At 39.5% G+C, this 15464-nt stretch overlaps 1 protein-coding gene across 2 annotated transcripts; it reads left to right on the top strand.

Moving 5' to 3' along the window:
* Positions 1-399: 399 nt before the first annotated feature.
* spata4 (spermatogenesis associated 4) lies at positions 400-5911 on the top strand. 2 transcript variants are annotated; one of them, XM_040010369.1, is made up of 6 exons: positions 400-641; positions 2030-2159; positions 3006-3124; positions 3347-3567; positions 3845-3955; positions 4342-5911. In XM_040010369.1, the coding sequence occupies exons 1-6, from the start codon at positions 526-528 to the stop codon at positions 4434-4436; spliced, it is 792 nt and encodes a 263-aa protein (XP_039866303.1). In that variant the 5' UTR covers positions 400-525; the 3' UTR covers positions 4437-5911. The 2 variants fall into 2 exon arrangements, with proteins under 2 accessions (XP_039866303.1, XP_039866304.1); XM_040010370.1 differs by lacking the exon at positions 3845-3955.
* Positions 5912-15464: the final 9553 nt, after the last annotated feature.

Raw genomic sequence — 15464 nt, 5'->3', positions numbered from 1 at the left:
GTGGTGGAATCAGTTATTCAAAGAGTTGACAAGTTTAAGCTTGGATTACTGACCGCTGACAACTGCTCAGATGGAAATGTGTGTAGCTGAATGGAACTTTCATGCTCTAACATATTATTAACAAGATATTCATGTGCCGTTTGATAATATTTTGGCCGTATTTTGATTTTTTATTTCATATATCTGAGTTTAGCTTCAGTAGTTCTAATGAATTATTTCAGTTTCATTGTTATATTGTGTATGCTCTAGTATTATTTATTGGGTAGCACTATTATTTAAAAGCTTTATACAAATGTTAGCCAAATAAATAAATAACTGAAGAAACAGACCGCTCATCCTCTAGAGGGCAGCACGCCGCTACCGACACGGTTTAGCACCACAGAGTGCCGTTGTCATAGAAATCTCAACAAAACAGGCCAGGAGCTCGTCAATTAGCCCTCCTTAAAAAAAAAAAAAGCAGATCTCGGCATGATTTATGGAGGTGACTGGTAACAGCGATAGAAAAGTCACTGGTGTGTAGATTTCATGGCTCGGAGCAGCATATGTTTCGCAGAATGTCCCAAGAAAACAGGACTACCAAGAGAAGTAGTCAAGTGGCTGCAAACTCTGGACTTGGCATTTTATCCCAAAAATGTGCGCAGGTACAGAACCTATTTTGTGAATCACAAATACGAATAAAAGAAAAGAAGAAGAATATTTAAAAGAGGATATGTGCGATTTAAAAAAAAAAAATATATATATATATATATTTTACACGTCTATTTTCCTGCATATTGTTAGAAAAGTATTATGTTGTGTTCTTACTAACCTACTGTTAGCTAGCTAAATTGAATGTAGATACCATTTTTAGATACCATTTAATCTTTTTTCTAACTTAAAAAAACATGTAACTGCAGAATAAAAAAAAAAGAAAAAAAATCACATAAAACTAGGGTGACCAAGTGTCACGCTGTATCTAAGCCTGCACATTTTATATATGCACACAATGTCGCACTTTTTATTAGCTCCTGGACTCTTGTGACTGAAAAAAGGAGATCTGTGGATAACCTCTGAATCCCGAAGATCAGAACAGCAGCTGAACTGTTAGTTCAGCAGAAAAGAGGAATAGAGGAATAAATGAATGCACAATACATACATTCATGATATATATAAATCCACACACACACATACAGTACCCATTACGGCATTGATGTACCCCCTTAGCTGAATTCTACTGATACACATCAACTGGAAGTTAAATTCATACAGTTTGGTAAAGATAGGTTGTTGCAGTGCAATCTTAATTTCATTAGTTGGCTAACAGTGGTTTAGTGCTTCTGCAGCAATCATGGTAACCAGCATGAATGAGAAGGAAACTGAGTGGATGGGACTGTGCAGGCCAGACCTTATGAAGAAAAATGTCTCTTTGAAATTAAAAAGAGGTCATTCATCAGCTTGTAAGTTTCAAAGCATGAGGCTGTTTGAAAATTGTGTAAAAGAGCTGGCTTTGTCAAGCTAAGTGTGTCCAGTGTTGGATGGGCTTAGAGTTGAGCCAATTTAATTGAAGTTTGTCTGGCTATCATTATCTCAGGATTGTGGTGCGTGAGGTGAGTCTTCATAGTAATTCCAGAATATTTTAATTTGTTTAAAATTAAATTAAAGTGATATTTGGTGTCCCTGTATCAATACAATATCACCACACAAAATCTACCTCAATCTACCTCCCCCTCACACCCACCCACCCAATTTCCAGCACACTGTAAACTGTGTTTGTATCAATTTCCTAATTTATATACAGCATATCCAAATTCTGAACTACCATGTGGCCCATTTTCTTCCGTTTCCTCATTTAAACACAAACTTACAATGCATAAAATATGAAGCGAATAACCAACTTAAAAGGAGCAGGATTATGTGAGGTTGATTAAAAAAGAAGGAAAACGCAAGGATAACAATAAATCTGCTATGACAAGGAATAACCAAGTGCTAAGGCAAATTCCACTGGTAGAGCCAGTAAGTGCATATTGTTATTTCTGTATTTCATTTCCAGAGATTTTTCCAGCGGCTACCTTGTGGCACAGATATTTTCTCATTATTACCCCCGAGACTTTTCATTGCACTCATACGACAGAGGAACATCGCTTTCTGCCAAACAGTGGAACTGGAGCCAGATAGAGCGGGTGAGCAGAGCAAAATATTCAAAAATATAATGAGCCACGAAGAAATGCTTTTTTTATTCACTGCAGTTGGCATGTCACTGAAATGCATCTTCCAGGTACAGTTTGGTGTTTAAATAATACAAGTTCAAGTTTCTCTTACTTGTTGCAGGCTACTGCTACTGCAAGTGTCATAAATAAATGTTTTGGTTAATCTGCAATACACCAGGGGCACAGACACACAGACAGCATGGAGCTTTAAATGCATATGTTGAAGCAGGGCTGGACGTGGACTTAAATAGTTGGTACAGTTAAAAGCTAAACTTCAGCTATTAGCAATGGCTCGTAGTCAAAGTTCCTTCTTTATTATGTCCCTCCATCTATTTTCTCACCACGTCAATTCCATCTACCTCCATCTCCCCCTCACTTCTCCACAGCAGGCACTTGCAGCAACAGCGTGCTGTAACTGAAGATTGGTTACTAGTTGTTCCCGGTTCATGGTGGAGCAGCAGCCCCGACAGCTAACATGTTGGTTGTTTTTAATTTCTTTTTATTGTTTTCTTTCAGCTTTTCAGCTTCACCTTTTCACCACTTCTTCCACACAGCAAAGGGGATGGGCTGGTCACATTAAGAGATTGATTGGGCAATCCAGTGTCAGTATTGAAAATAAATGAATGGGCTGTTGTCAGTGCTTGTACAGCTGGTGCACAAAATGCCCAGTATGCCAGATTTACCAGTCCAACCCTGTGTTGAGGTCCCGCTGGGATGTGACATTTTCACTACCCACAGTGCCTGTGTTAACTGAATCGTAAAGTGGTTTCCTTCTCCATTCAAGTGTTTAAATATAATCTACAAAGTTTATTGATTCAGTCTTTAGAGAAGCGGAATCTGTACTTGAAGAAGGAGGCCATTGATGGAACAATCCATTGTAAACCAGGAGCAGCTGAGCTGTTGGTGCTGGAAGTTTACACTATTTTAACTAAAGGGAGGTATGTTGGCAGCTTTATATCTGATGTAATATTCATCTTTAAAAATAAATGTTTGCCTTTTTTGTATATGGAACTACAAATATGTGACGACACATGTAACTATTAATGCTAATGATGTTGAAAAGATCCAGAACAATACTATTGCAACTCTCACAAATATTTGTTTAGCAGTCGAAGCGATGTGACAAAGAATCATAACATATATTGTGTTTCCCTTTTAAGAGTCAGTGATGTAGAGGGCCCAGAGCCAGACTTCACCGATGAAGAATACCAGAACCTACTTCCCAGCCTGGCTCGCTCCACAGCTTCAAAAGCCATCAAGAACAACCTGACAGCAACAGAAATCAAGGCTGCGCCTGATATAAGCACAAACCAGAGGAAGGCAGAAAACATCCTCCGCAGGCACCTCGAGCACAAAGCTGCAGAGAGAATTCTCAACCCTGGTAGGTCATCCATGATTAAGTATCTCACATTAAGATTCATAAATACAAAGAGCTAAATAGATTATCAGGAGGTGACATATTTCTGGCATATTGCATTAGGGAAATGCTAATAACTGCATGATTTTCAGTACGGCCAGTTAAGAGTTTACAATCATTACTTTTTTTGTGTTGGAGACAAAATATGAGAGCAGGGTCAAAACACATGCAAAGGGGAATAAATCAAATTTATTTGTGTAGAAATTTGCTTTTTGTTGACAATGCCCTGTTTTGACTGCAGGACGTTTTAAAGTGAAGCCTAAGCGAAGCCACCCAGCTCCCCACAATCTTGTTCCACAAAGCCAGATGGATAAGTGCTCTGACACCTGTTCACCTGAAGGCAATACCTTAAGTATGCACAAACTCTCTACTTTTGTTTATTTGTTTGTTTACTTTTGCAAAAGTGAGCTGAAGAGAAAATTGATTTTGTAAGAATGTTGAATGCACCAGTTGGCTGCAGTAAATTTGGGAGGTAAATATTGACACATGTCCTTCAGTGGTGGAATAGCTGGGTCTTGGTTGCTTGCAGTGGAAATGTATACCAGGAAACTGTTACATCCAGCTGTTGCCTGCACAGCAGCTGCTTTAAAAAACACTGCTTATATACAAGTAGCTATTAAAGTTAATGGTTTTTTTTAAATTTAAGTATTTCTTTCTGTGATGCTGAATAACCTAATGCACAAATACACCAGTGTAATTGTAGCTGCACTTTTGACGGATGTGTTTCTGCTGTTCTAGAGCTGTGGTCTTCACCAGCATGGAGCAGAGCTTCTGTTTCCTTTAAGGAAATAAAGGTCCGTCAGCCAGCCAAACATTCATTGGTTAATTATTAAAGATACCGATTGAATAACTGCGCTGTCACTGTTTTATGTGTGAAATGATGAACTCATTTATTTTCAGTTATTCAAAACAAAGTCCTTCTCAAACTATTATACCTCACCAGTATTTACCTGACTGTAATTTGATGTGATTTGATTTGGATGATGCATGACGTAATTTCTTGTTATCGCTTATATAATGGTAAAAGGTCTCTACCATGATATATATGCTGTGTCTGTTTCTGCCAGTAGGCGGCAGCATTACATCATACCATTATTTCTTAATGGCCTGTGCAGAGGAGCTGAAGGTGTAGCATTTGCATTTTATAAATTTATGCAGTGGTTATACTGAGCTTATAGTGAGCTGCCTTACTGTTCACCATTGTGTTTCACCAGCATAACGAAGTGTTATTTTAAAAATAACAGTTGATAATGAATGTTAGATATTACTGAATATTCGCATATTACTAAATTTTCAGACATCACAGAGCCTCACTGTCTCTCAATCAGTCTCTCATTTTGGGAGAAACCTGAAAAATGCTGATAAAATCTACTCTATGAAGAAATTAGCAGATTCCTTAATTGGTTTGCTAAACACCCAGTCACTGTGGCAGGAAGACATGAAAGCTTTTCCCTTTCATTTTTTTTAAATAAAAATAAATGCTCTTGGTTACAAAGCGTGTTTCAGCATTTTTATTGACTGGAGATTTCAATTTTAGAAATACAACGAGCTGAATCACTGTTTTTTCTTTCTTTCTTTCTTTTTTTAAAACTGCTGTTAACTAAAGACCAAAGATGCTTTGGTCTTTTTTTCCCCTCAATGTCAAAAAAACTCTGCCCATAGCAACATAAGTTGAATGTGCTGACACATCTTCATTTAGAGCTGCAACAAAACAAGCTGAACAGTCATGATTGTGCCTAGAAAATAAACACCATATGTTCAGTGTAATGACTCTATGTACCAGTATTCCCTGTATGCAAAAACTTGTCTAAAAGAACACTCTACTATACTGCTATGTTAATGACTTAATATTTCTACCATTACATGCACATTCCTATATTTTCAGTCATAAAGTATCATTTTGCTCAGGGATCTGCCAACAGCATCATACAGTCTATGCAAAATTCATTAACTTAATGCCATGGATAATGATTTTAATAGTCAAGCTTAAACTGGAGATAGAATAATATAATGTGAAATGTTTTCTCCACCCACCCAATATTAAATGTCCTATTATATCAATAGCTGGTGTTTCATTCTATACTTTTTCCCTTTTAAATAAGTTCCTTCATTTTGTGCACGTTATTGAGCTGTTTCGGTTTGTCATATTACATTTTTATTGAACTATTCTGTTTTATTTAAGCTGTTTTGTTATTGGCTTCCTTGAGTGTTTTTATCTGCTATAATTCAAGGATTTTCCAACCCTTGGGATGAATAAAGCTAAACTTGTGCTCACTCATTTGCAGTGTTTGTCAAGTTACTTGAAAAAAGTAATCAGTAACTAATTACTGATTACTTCCCCAAAAAAGTAATCCAGTTACGTTACTGATTACTTATTTTAAAAGGTAATTAATTACTAAGTTACTTAGTTACCTTTTAAAAACACGATTTACAACCTGAATAGGTGATAAAGCGATAGATCTTTCAGCCCAATTCTACTTTTTCTACATAATCCATCATGTAATCAAATGGAAAAGTATCTTTTTTAACTTGTTTTATCAGTTTTAATCTTTTAACTTTATGCATCAAGCAAAAATTAAATTATATGCACCATTCTCTGACTTGAATAAATTAGTTTAACATTTAAACCTATTTTCTGCACATTCCAGCACATAAAATAAAATATTTTGTGTGTTTACACTCAGTCTTTCAAATAGATGCAAGTAAAACACAGCAGAAAATAAATAAAGTCAAAGACTCAGCGGTCCTGTTGCTCTATTTTCACCTGTAAAGCAGGAGTGGGGTAGGCGGAGGTTTACCCTGGTGCAGGTGTGCTGCAGCGGTCAGTGGAAGAATCCGCGAGTGAATTTCCCATCACGTCGTTGCGCACTCGGTGCTTGTTTAGGGGTTTTTTTTTCGCTGTAAAAAGAAGTTTTCTTCCCACGCACGATGGACACTAATGTTTTTGTCACTTTTTATGGAATCAAACTCAAAATAAGGTCAGTACTTCCACGCTTTAAACGCTGCACGCTCATACTCTCTCCCACAATCGATATATGATCCATTGTTAATCTGCACGCGGCTGTTGTCACGAATGGCGCACTCGCTTACGTCACTGTCATGAGACATTCTCGCAAAAAAATCACGGTTTTAGTAACGCAGTAACGCAGCGTTCCTACGGGAAAGTAACGGTAATCTAATTACCGTTTTTGCAATAGTAATCCCTTACTTTACTCGTTACTTGAAAAAAGTAATCCGATTACAGTAACGCGTCATTTGTGCTGACTACCGAATGACTGCTTTTTCATTTTTTATTAAAGTGGCTTTCCTGCCAGACAATGTAAAATTAAACACTGTCATTTCCTACATGTTGTACAGTGCTTAACAAATATATTAGACTTTGTCATAGAAAGAGAAAAAATAATGTTGTTAGGCAAATAACAAACTGAATTCGTGATTTTTGTTTTTACCCAAATTTGACCCGGACTGCACTGAGAAGTCAGAAATTAATGAAGCATAATATTCAGTCACTAAAACAAATTTTTCGGTTCATGAATACAATTAAATAACTGTAATTTGGCATTTTAATGAAAAAGTATTAATCTGCTTCCTTTTTTTAAAATAAAAGAGTTAATTTGAAAATTCACAGATAACAGCAATAATTATATTGTAGCAAAATCTAATTTTGATTAAAGATTTTGCACATGTTGGTGGATTAACTATTACATAAAAATAAACAAAGATTTGGGTAATTACCAATAATGCTGTTTTAGGGCACTTGTGGCATAAACGTTAGATTGGGTGGTGGTTTTATAAATCTGAGTATTTGATATGTAAAATACCCAATGTACAGTACTTACAAGAGAGATCACTGGCATTAACTTCAACATCTAGCCATACTAGTCCTAAATACTCTGGTTTTCCTCTTAATATATTATAACCAGTCTAAGTTTTTAGTTATAAGTAATACATCCATGACATGGTTGCTGCTGTCGAAGCACGCCGGCTTCACCCGATTCTTTTGATGGCAAGAAGTCAATCGGAGACGTGAAGTCCAACTTCAACTCTTTATTCAGCAAAGCATATGCATATGGAGATCACACACATCAAACTCTAAGCTGCACAGAGTATGTTCTAAAGTATGATTAAGAGAATGATTTGATGTATGATCTAAGGCATTTCTTCAATAAAGCTATTTTATACCTTTTCATTACACCCCTCCTTGCCGACAGGGAGCAGTCCCCCAGTCAGCCAATCACAACATGTTTATCACTGTCATCCCACCCACATGGCAGTGGAAATTCAGTTGTGCCCTGCACCCTAGTTCTTAACCTTTATTTTTCAACACGTCTCATTTGCTTTATGGTTTTTATCTTTAATTTTAACACTTGTTTCATGCTCTTCTGTTTCCACTGGCCTACACATAGTTTCACATCCCCAATGTCTAGCAGTTTTTAACTTTTGAGCAACAACATCTATCTTGCACCATGATTGACAAAATAAACCCTTTCCACTGCCCAAACACCGGAGTCATCCACTCCTCCAGAGGATTGTTCACCCCTGAATGTTCATGCATTTCCTTGGATAATGTTCTCAGTCCCTCTAGGGCTCTGGTCACAGGGGCCGTGTTGTCTGGAATGAATGTGCAGCACATGTCTCCAAACATCGCACAGACACCCCCTTTTTCAGCCAACAGCATATCAAGGGCCATCCTATTTTGTACAGCCATCAGAGAGGTAGGAGCCACCTGCTCAGCTAATCCCTCAATTGCATCCCTAGTCAAATTGGCAAGCCTTAACATTAACATCGTAATGGACATAGTTAATCTTATCCACATTTTTATTTGGTGTGGCTGTAAAGAAAGCTGAAAGGACTGGTATGTTTTCAAAACCTGATGCTACCTGGTATTTATTAGGGACCCCTCTGGGCCCTCCTAAAGCGTCTATATAAGTGGCTGACCCTAAAGTTGGGTCTAAATTCCCCACTGACCTACATGCTAGCACATGGTGTCTACGCCTCTGCGTCAGCGTACCAGCATTAGTGGTCCCCACCTTAACCAGTCTATCCTAGTTAAGGTGAGAAACTGGTGTAATAACACATTACACCAGTTTCTCACTGTGATCTTTGCATTGTCAACAACACGATGTCATAATAACACACTGCTAGTACATACACACAGAAAAGTGGCAACTAAAAGATCTGCATGGGTCAGAAGCTCATGTGAAACTAGGATGTCGCCTTCATCCTCTCCTCCTCCTGTAAAAACATAGATCCCCCCTTTCCACCCTGGCTGGGTGGAGTAAATAGCCTGTATTTGTATCGCACTTTACTTAGTCCCTAAGGACCCCAAAACGCTTTACACTACATCCAGTCATCCACCCATTCACACACTGGTGATGGCAGCTACATTGTAGCCACAGCTGCCCTGGGGCGCACTGACAGAGGCGAGGCTGCCAGACACTGACACCACCAGGCCCTCTGACCACCACCAGTAGGCAACGGGTGAAGTGTCTTGCCCAAGGACACAACGACTGAGACTGTCTGAGCCGGGGCTCGAACCGGCAACCTTCCGATTACAAAACAAACTGCCAACTCTTGAGCCACGATCGCGAGTAGGTGCAATCTTGGGTGTCAGTGTCAAGTCAGTCAAACTTTTGTCCCCATTGTCAGTCCAGTCAGTCCCCTCATGTTCATTGCTTTTGCTGAGAGTGGAGCCTCCCGCTCCACATACTTAAATCTCCAGTGCCAGCAATATGTCGTCATTTCAAAAAAAGAAATAAGAATTCTTTATGATTTTGACATGGATTAACTTACTGAATCCTTTTAGACAGAAGGACTTATTGTCTGATTATGTCCCTCATAGGTGACTTTTGATGTCTGATCTAAAGGAGTTCCTCAATAAAGCTATTTTATACCTTTTCACTGCTCAGAAAATATATGAACCTTAGCAAAACACTGTTTTTTGTGTTTATTTTTTTTATCACAAATTGGGACACAGCATTTTATTTTTTCTGGTGCCAAATCTATTCAGATTCACACAGATTAAGATCGCTTTGATGGTCCCAAATCGCCAAGCTCTCAGAGATGCTCACTGTGAAGTACAGCTGAGCTGTAAAGCTAGTGAAAAATAGATGACAGGATGATAAGTGTTTCTGGCTGACTGCCTAGCTTCTCATGTTGTCCAAGAGCCTAGGCTTTTAATAGAGATAGGACAATGGTGTACTGATAGGATCTCCATAGCCTCAACAGACCATTAGCTGCAGATGACCATTAGATTTCTTTTTGCTGTAACAATACATGTGATTTTAATCAGACTGCTGAGCAGCATGGGTCAAGTGCAGTAACAGTTCAAAACAAAGAAACAAAATAATCTATTAAACTGTTTAGGAGCGTTCTGGTGGATGAGTTCTGTAACTTTCTGCTGCTGAGCTGATCTAAATGGGGACTTCATAAGGAACAGAGAACCTTTGAGCTCAGAAAATCTGACTGCGCCTCCACAAAAGATGTGATGATGAATGTTTGCTGTGTTTAGACTACAATGTCCCAAAAATGAACTACTAAATGTGCATGGGCGGGGGGCACTGAAGCTAACATTTAAATCATCTATGCCACTTCAGCTTGATGATGGTGTATGATTATGGATCATGTCATTTTCTACTTTCATAAAGGATGATCCAGTGTCCTACGCTAAAGGAGGTAGTAAAGGAAGCACTGGAGCGCCATTTCTTAGTATTTACAGAATTCGATGAGCTTGTTATCACTGCAAAGCAGATACTACTGGAACATGAAATCTAGCAAGAGTGATGTTCACTGGAAATGGGAGAAGCCTGAAACAAACTTTAAAGGTAAAAAATTACAGCATGAAAACTATAGACATAGTCCATGAGTGTCTACGGACTACCTTTGAGCTACACCCACTCAAACCATAAAACAAGCATCAGTCAAAGCTCAGATTTGAGAAAGATAAAGGAGGCTTTTATCTAATGGTTGCAAAACACCAGACCATCCATTCAGCCCTTTCACTGGTTCTTAAGCAAACGTACTTTGTAAACACAGAAAAGGCATATACTGTATCCCTTGGGATGCCCTTTGAGAGGTGCATTGCTGCTATGGGCCACCAGATCCCTGTAAGTGTTTGACTCTGCCAGTTAATGTGGAATGTGGACCTTACACGACAGCGCTCGCCTTGTTGCCCCAACGCGCACGAGCTGCGTTTACAGTGCCAACAGACACTCCAAGATGGCGCCAGTGTGTACGGCAAGCCGTCTTTGGGTCCGTCTTCCTGAGTGTTGTTTTCTCTTTGTTTTATTACTTTCTATATGCTTTCCAGATGTTACTGCCCTGATTGCCTATGATCGACAAACTCTTTTAAATCTTCGACCCTTGAATCACCAAAAGCCGGATCTATATTGGAACTTAGGGAATTTTTCCCAGTCTCGACCACATACTTCTGCCTGCACGGATTACCTGCCTCTTTTTACACCGCACAAGAAACGATATAGGAAACGGGGTAAGCGGAGTGGTTTTCGCGTTCGTATTAAAGCTTACCTAAAAGCACATGGAGTGATTGGTTACCGCTCCATTATTGACAACCTGCGGCCCTCCCAGCATACCTTCAGACTGTGTCGTCATCGATGGATTCGCTATGCTGGCCAGCAAGCCCATTCGGTTCTACCAGCTGAGTGTCCACCTGTATGGAGCTGGAAGCGGGCCTCTGGAGGAGGTGTGGATTACAGTAATCTTCGTCGGCTGGGACGTGCTCCCAGTAGCGTCAACGAGGCTACGCTCCATATGGCTCTGCTAAACACTAGGTCACTGGTGAACAAGTCCTTCGTTGTAAACGACTTTTTTCTTGCATCAAGGCTGGATGTCCTGTTTCTAACAGAGACCTGGATTCGCCCTGGTGAGTCCTCTTCCTTTTCGGAACTTCTTCCACTGGACTGTGCTTTCTTTAATTCTCCTAGGACTGCGGGCAGGGGTGGAGGGCTAGCCTCGGTTTTTAGAAGTAAATTCCGAGTGCGGCAACTGCCTCCCGCCTTGCACTCCAGCTTCGAAGTACAACTACTGGAGTTGTCCGGTTCCCCCCGGACCCTCTGTGCGGTGGTGTATCGACCTCCGAAGTGCAACAAGGACTTTATCCGTGAATTTGCTGATCTTCTAGGAATTATTTTCTTAAGCTATGATCGTGTACTTATTTGTGGTGATTTTAATATTCATATATGCTGCGAGGAGGACCTATTGGCTAAGGACTTTCTTGCCCTTATTGACTCTTTTAATATTACTCAGTGGGTGAGGAAATCAACCCACATTAAAGGGCATATGCTGGACTTGGTATTGTCGTATGGACTGGACATTTGCATCACAGACATCAATGATGCTGGGATTTCGGATCATTTCCCAGTTATGTTTGATGTTCAGTCATGCAATATGGAACTGAACTCTGAGGGTCCACCGAGCCTATCACGTCCGATTAATTCTGAGGCTGTTGCTCTTTTTTCTGCGGCCTTTGCCAATTCTTTTTGTTATGAAGACATCAGTAATGCACCTCTCTCGGTTGATGGCGTAGTCAACTCTTTCATCTCTATATGTACTTCTATTTTGGATACTGTGGCTCCAGTAAAGATTCGACGCCGTAAAACCTCACGCCAACCTTGGCTAAATGAATCCATCCTCGCTCTTAGACGTGAATGTCGTCGAGCTGAGAGAAGATGGAAAAAAGATCAACTTCAGGTGTCCCTTGACATCCTGCATATGAGCCGGTCTAAATTCCAGAAGGCTGCCAAAATGGCAAAAACTTCTTTTTTATCAAACATTATTGCGAATAACAGCCATAATCCTCGAGTCCTGTTTAAAATCTTTAATTCAGTGGTTAATCCCTGTTCGGATGTTTCAATGGGTGCCTCCCCGGCCCTCTGCGAAAAATTTCTAAATTATTTTATAGATAAAATCTCATTGTTAAGGGCCACACATTCTTTGGTAGTAAATCAAGCCCCAGCTTCTGAATGTTCAACGGTTTTCCAACAGTTCGAACCTGTGTCATTTTTGACTTTAAAGGAAATAATTAATAATCTGAGAAGCTCAAATTCTTTGCACGACATTATTCCCTCTCGTATCATTAAGGATGCATTGAATACAATCGGGTCTTGTATTTTATTTCTAATGAACTTCTCACTGTCATCTGGCTATGTTCCGACTGTCTTTAAACATGCAGTCGTGCAACCTGTTATTAAGAAAAGTACCCTTGATCGTAACATTCTAGCTAATTACAGGCCGATTTCTAAACTTCCTTTTATGTCAAAAGTCTTAGAGAAAATAGTGCTTCGGCAACTACAGACCTATTTAGAGAGAAACGGTATAAGTGATAAATTTCAGTCTGGATTTAGACCGCGTCACAGCACCGAAACTGCCCTACTAAGAGTCTTTAATGACCTTCTCTTAATTGCTGACTCTGGGCGCTCTGCGGTCTTAGTACTATTGGATTTGACCTCAGCCTTTGATACGGTTGATCATGATATCCTTTTGGCAAGATTGGAACATGTAGTAGGCCTCAAAGGAAATGTTTTATCTTGGTTTAAATCATATTTTTCTGAGAGGTCGTTCTCCGTCACGATGGGAAAATATTCCTCTTCTTCTGCCCGTTTCCGCTGTGGTGTGCCCCAGGGCTCGGTACTGGGTCCTGTGTTGTTTTCTCTGTATATGTTGCCCTTGAGCTCCATTTTTGAAAAACACAATGTCTCTTTTCACTGTTATGCTGATGATATTCAAATCTACCTTCACCTGACTGGGGATGCTTTATCCTCACCACATCCTCTGTTTGACTGTCTGAGTGATGTCAAGGACTGGTTATCACGTAACTTTCTTACTTTAAATGGAAAGAAGACAGAAATGATTGTTTTTGACCGAAATATGCCTCTGGGACAATTGACTGGCACATCTGGGCCTGTTGCTAACTACCTTACTGATACTGCCAGGAATCTTGGAGTTATCATGGATAGTTCCTTCAAACTTGACAAACAGGTCTCTACTGTGGTAAAAACTAGCTTTCATCAACTACGCCTAATCTCTAAGGCTAAACCCTACATACCACACAAAGATATGGAGAAACTCATTCATGCTTTCATTACGTCAAGACTGGACTATTGTAACTCACTCTACTTGGGTCTACAATCTTCTCTTCTGCAGCGTCTGCAGCTGGTCCAGAATGCCGCAGCACGTCTCTTGACCGGCACTAGAAAGTTTGACTCTATCACCCCTGTTCTGAAAAATTTACACTGGCTTCCTATCAAATATCGAATTGATTTTAAAATTCTATTGTTTACTTATAAAATTTTAAACAATATGGCACCTGACTACTTAGCTGATCTCCTCTGTCTGTACAGCCCTCAGAGAGCACTAAGATCATCGGGCCAACTGCTCTTGGTGCAACCTAGGTCTCGGCTGAAGACCAGAGGAGACCGTGCCTTTGCCGTTGCTGCACCCAGGCTATGGAATACTCTCCCTCTTCATATTCGCGCGTCAGATTCCATTCAGTCTTTTAAATCACGTTTAAAAACGTATTTGTTTGATCTGGCATTTAAGGCGAATTAGGGTAATTTACATCTGGCTCTGTATTTAGATTATGTAATTATCTTATATTTTATATATTTGTAATTTATATTTTATTGTGATTTTATTTGTACTGCGATTTTACTGGAAAGCACTTTGGTGTACTTCGGTCTTAAAAATGTGCTATATAAATAAATTTTGATTGATTGATTGATTGACTGTACCACTGATTCTGTCCATAACGTTTATGGACACAATCTGTGGGTTCAGCCAGGGTTTGGGAGATGAGTTGTTGTCTCATTAGGAGGAGATCAAGCATCTTGGAGTTGTATTCAAAAGTGTGGGAAGAACGCAGTCTACGGTGATAAAATAAATATACCAGTGTGTTGTGGCAAAAACAGAGAGCTGAGCCAAAAGGCAAAGGTGAGGATTTAACCTGTGGGTAGTGAACATACGAATGAGACTGCAGATGCAAATGGCAGAAATTGTCAGGAGCCAATTAAGGTAGTCTAGGGATCAACATTATGTTGTCTTTGTTTGCTTGGAATACCTCAGGGACGCTTTGGAAGAGCTTGCAGAGCCAGGGAGTGGAAGGTCTGCACAACTCTACTCCTGTTCCCACTGCTTGGAAGAAAATAAATGTTTGGATGGATGAGTGAAAATATGACATTTAAGCGAACTCCACATCTATCATAGTGCGTATCATAGTCTGCAATTGTTCAACCTCTTTCTGTAACTGTTAATGGTTGGTAAAGCCTCCATCCCTTCCTCACTCAGTAGAGCTGAAAGAATGACCTCCTTAATTTTTCAGTGTCTTTTGATTTTCCTCAGCTTGACTAGGCGTGAACACACATCAGCACTTAAGATGGAGAGCACTGTCGCCTGTTGATTTCTGCAGACACTGGCAGACAACCACTGAAATTTAGATTTTCAGTCAGAGCCTCACATTCAGAGGCATTTGTTTATATTAAAAGATCTAAAATACTAGATACAACTGGTGATATAATATAAATGCCAAATAATAATCGTACTTTAACTACAGGTATTTTCCTTTTTAAAGTTAGATAGGCTACTTTACATTTAAAAGAAAAAACACCAGCCAGGGTTACAGGGTAATGTGTGAATTCTACATCGACTTCTACATCCAGCTTCTCCTACTCAACAATATCTAAGGCCTGGTTGCTATGGCAACTAGCAAGCCCATTCTGGAGAACAACCAGCATGCATTAATAAGCTTAGAGTGAGATTCTTTTCCTCCTTCTGTTGGTCATAAGTGCATGCAGGGGATTTAAAGACTTTTCTGCATGTGTAAAATATGTAAGAAAACAAAATTAGGA

This window comes from Simochromis diagramma, unplaced genomic scaffold, assembly GCF_900408965.1.
Source record: "Simochromis diagramma unplaced genomic scaffold, fSimDia1.1 OVJJ01000585.1, whole genome shotgun sequence".
Lineage (NCBI taxonomy): Eukaryota > Metazoa > Chordata > Actinopteri > Cichliformes > Cichlidae > Simochromis > Simochromis diagramma.
This window is presented reverse-complemented; position numbering and strand designations above follow the sequence as displayed.